The 2,500-nt window shown below is 55.5% G+C and overlaps 1 protein-coding gene across 1 annotated transcript in view; it reads right to left on the bottom strand.

Moving 5' to 3' along the window:
• LOC308363028 (fidgetin-like) overlaps positions 1–1,630 on the bottom strand; it is a gene marked incomplete at its 3' end in the record, with an annotated part of 2,256 nt that extends 626 nt beyond the window's left edge. The window contains exon 1 of the mRNA XM_080835787.1: positions 1–1,630. This exon is cut by the window's left edge and continues 626 nt beyond it. Within this exon, the coding sequence (XP_080691913.1) occupies positions 1–1,627 (1,627 nt within the window). The 5' untranslated portion in view covers positions 1,628–1,630.
• Between the last annotated feature and the right edge of the window lie 870 nt (positions 1,631–2,500).

Raw genomic sequence — 2,500 nt, 5'->3', positions numbered from 1 at the left:
CTGCCGCCCACTCTGTTGTGAGAGCGGTGCAGCTCAGCTGTAGCAACGGCGCCCCCATCTGGCTGGACATGCAGCGCGCCAGCAGGCTGCGACCCGAGCCGGGTGGGCCGAAGAGGAGCAAGGCGCGGGGGAGCGGCGACGGGGCTGAGAGCGAGCCGAACATGTCTGGCCGGAGCAACGGCCACAGGATGTCCTCCTTCAGAGCGGCCTTGGCTGATTCGAGTCCCGCGATGTCCCCCCAGTCCAGCAGGGGGTGCTGCTGCAGAACCTGAGAGGACACCAGTTCCAGCACGCGCGGGTTCACCGCCTTCAGGCGCTCCTCTGCAGCCGATGATGAAGAGGAGGAGGATGCGGCAGTGGGCGAGCCGTTAGTGGTTGTTGCCGGAGATCCAAAACTGAAAGAGGACTCCCCCGCCGCAGAGTGGGGGGTCTTAGAGGCGCCACCGTACCCCGGTGACGTCAGCGAGCCCCCTCCAAAGTCACCACCCCGAGGGTCGTCAGAAGGAGACGTCTGATTGGCTGGCTTGAAGGTGCCATTAGGGTTCTCTGGTAGCCGATACAGGGGGCTGAGGCTGGAGGAGGAGGAAGGGGGCTGAGCGTAGCTGAAGTCCCCGTAAGGCTCAATCATCTCAGCCTGGCCCACCATGTAGAAGGCCTTCCTCTTCAGGGAGCCAGAGCCGCAGCCGTTCAACGGGGTGGGGGTGATCGGGGCCAGGCTGTGAGGGGGGTAGGAGGAGTATGAGGGCATGGTGGCAGAAGGGGGCAGGGGGGTGGGTGCTGCTATGCCTGCTGGGAGGTAGGAGGATGGAAGGGGTGGGGGTGGTGGTGGAGGGGAGCTGTAGCCGGGGGTGACGGAGGCTGTCTGGTGATGGGGGTGTGTAGAGTAGGCCGAGGTGTAGCTGTACCCTGTCAGGCCGGGCGGGGAGGAGGTGGCGCTGTAAGCCACTGGCACCAGGGTGGGGTGGGAGGCTGAGGGGGGCAGAGGAGCTGGCGCCTGGAGCAGGGGTGACGGGTGGCTGCTGTACCCACCAGAGGAGGGGTGCAAGTAGGCACTGCCGTAGGCGGCAGCAGCGGCGGCGGCGGCAGAGGAAGGGTAGGTTTCCTGAGAGGCCAGAGACTGGCTGCCACAGCTGCTGCTGGAGAAGCTCTGCTCTGCCAGGCTGGCGACGCTGCCCATGCCCGGTGAGCTGCACAGGGCGCCCCCCGCCGACACGTCCGACGTCACCGCCATGCCGACCTTACCCGCGGGCGCACCCACCTCGCACCCCAGGGAGTACACCCCTCCGCCAGGCTCTGCCCACGGGTCCGACTCCACTTTCCTCCCATTGGCCAGCACCGCGGCGTCGGGGTAGGCGCCGGTGATGAGGGGCATCTCCAGGATACCAGAGTACTTCTCAGCGTACTTCTTAAGCAGGTTGGAGGCGGTGAGTGCCGAGATGTCGTCGTTGGCCCAGCTGTACTGGTAGGTGGAGGCGGCAGCGGCTGCGGCCGTTGCCATGGAGGTCGTCATGGTGCCTCCCACCCTCTGCATTCTGTAGCCCTCGGCCTTGTGGGCCGGCGAGCGAGTGGTGGATGTAATGTCGAAGTGTTGCTCCGCCCACTGTGCGTGCTCAGGGGTCCACTGCATCTTCACGCCTGCACCAATCAAATCAGAGAAAAAAGTTATTATGCACCAATCAAATGACAGTGTTTAGAGCTGAACACTGATCACTAAAACATCTACTAAAAAGAACTGTTTTGGGGCTCTCATCTCCAGGATGGCAAAGAGCTTCTATCCTCGTGCAATAAGGCTTCTCAACAGCTTTTTTTTTTTAGTAGATTTGATATGATGATCATTTTTGTTGTGCACAAAGAAGGATTTATGGCAAACCTCTTAGTGTTACATGCACTCTGTATTTTTTTCTGGTAATTTGCTGGTTAAACAATATCAAATATTTTACAAAAATGTAAAAATCTACGTGGATTGAAGCTATTCAATTTATTCAAGTATTCTAATTATTCAACATTTAAAGCTTTTGTGAAATCTATTCAAAATAAAGCTTTAAAATACAGCCAGGTGCAACATCCGTGTAAACGCAAATACAGGCATGCATTGCAGTAATGAAACATACAATTTCATGATTTGATAATTACAAATAAAATAATTGAATTATTAGAGTGTGCCAAAAAAAGCAAGGCCCAGAACAAGATCAAACTGCCAAAATATTACTTTAATTCATCATTGATTTACTTTTTATTCATTTTTTAAATGATTCATTTATTTTTCTCCATTCTTGAATGGCTAATCTGCAGGAGACTGAGGCTGGTTGAGAGAGATGACACACACACTATCTCTCTCACACACACTCTCTCTCTCTTGCTCTCTCTCTCTCTCTCTCTCTCTCTCACAGCTGACCCCTATAATCCAGAGCCAGTCTCCAGTTGAGCCACATGATTTCAAAGGTAGCTCAGAGAGAGAGAGAGCGTGAGAGAGACAGTAAGTGTGTGTGTGTGAGAGAGA

Source organism: Sprattus sprattus, assembly GCF_963457725.1.
Source record: "Sprattus sprattus genome assembly, chromosome: 3".
Lineage (NCBI taxonomy): Eukaryota > Metazoa > Chordata > Actinopteri > Clupeiformes > Clupeidae > Sprattus > Sprattus sprattus.
Note: the sequence above shows the minus strand (reverse complement) of the source record. Positions and strands in the feature narration are given on the sequence as shown.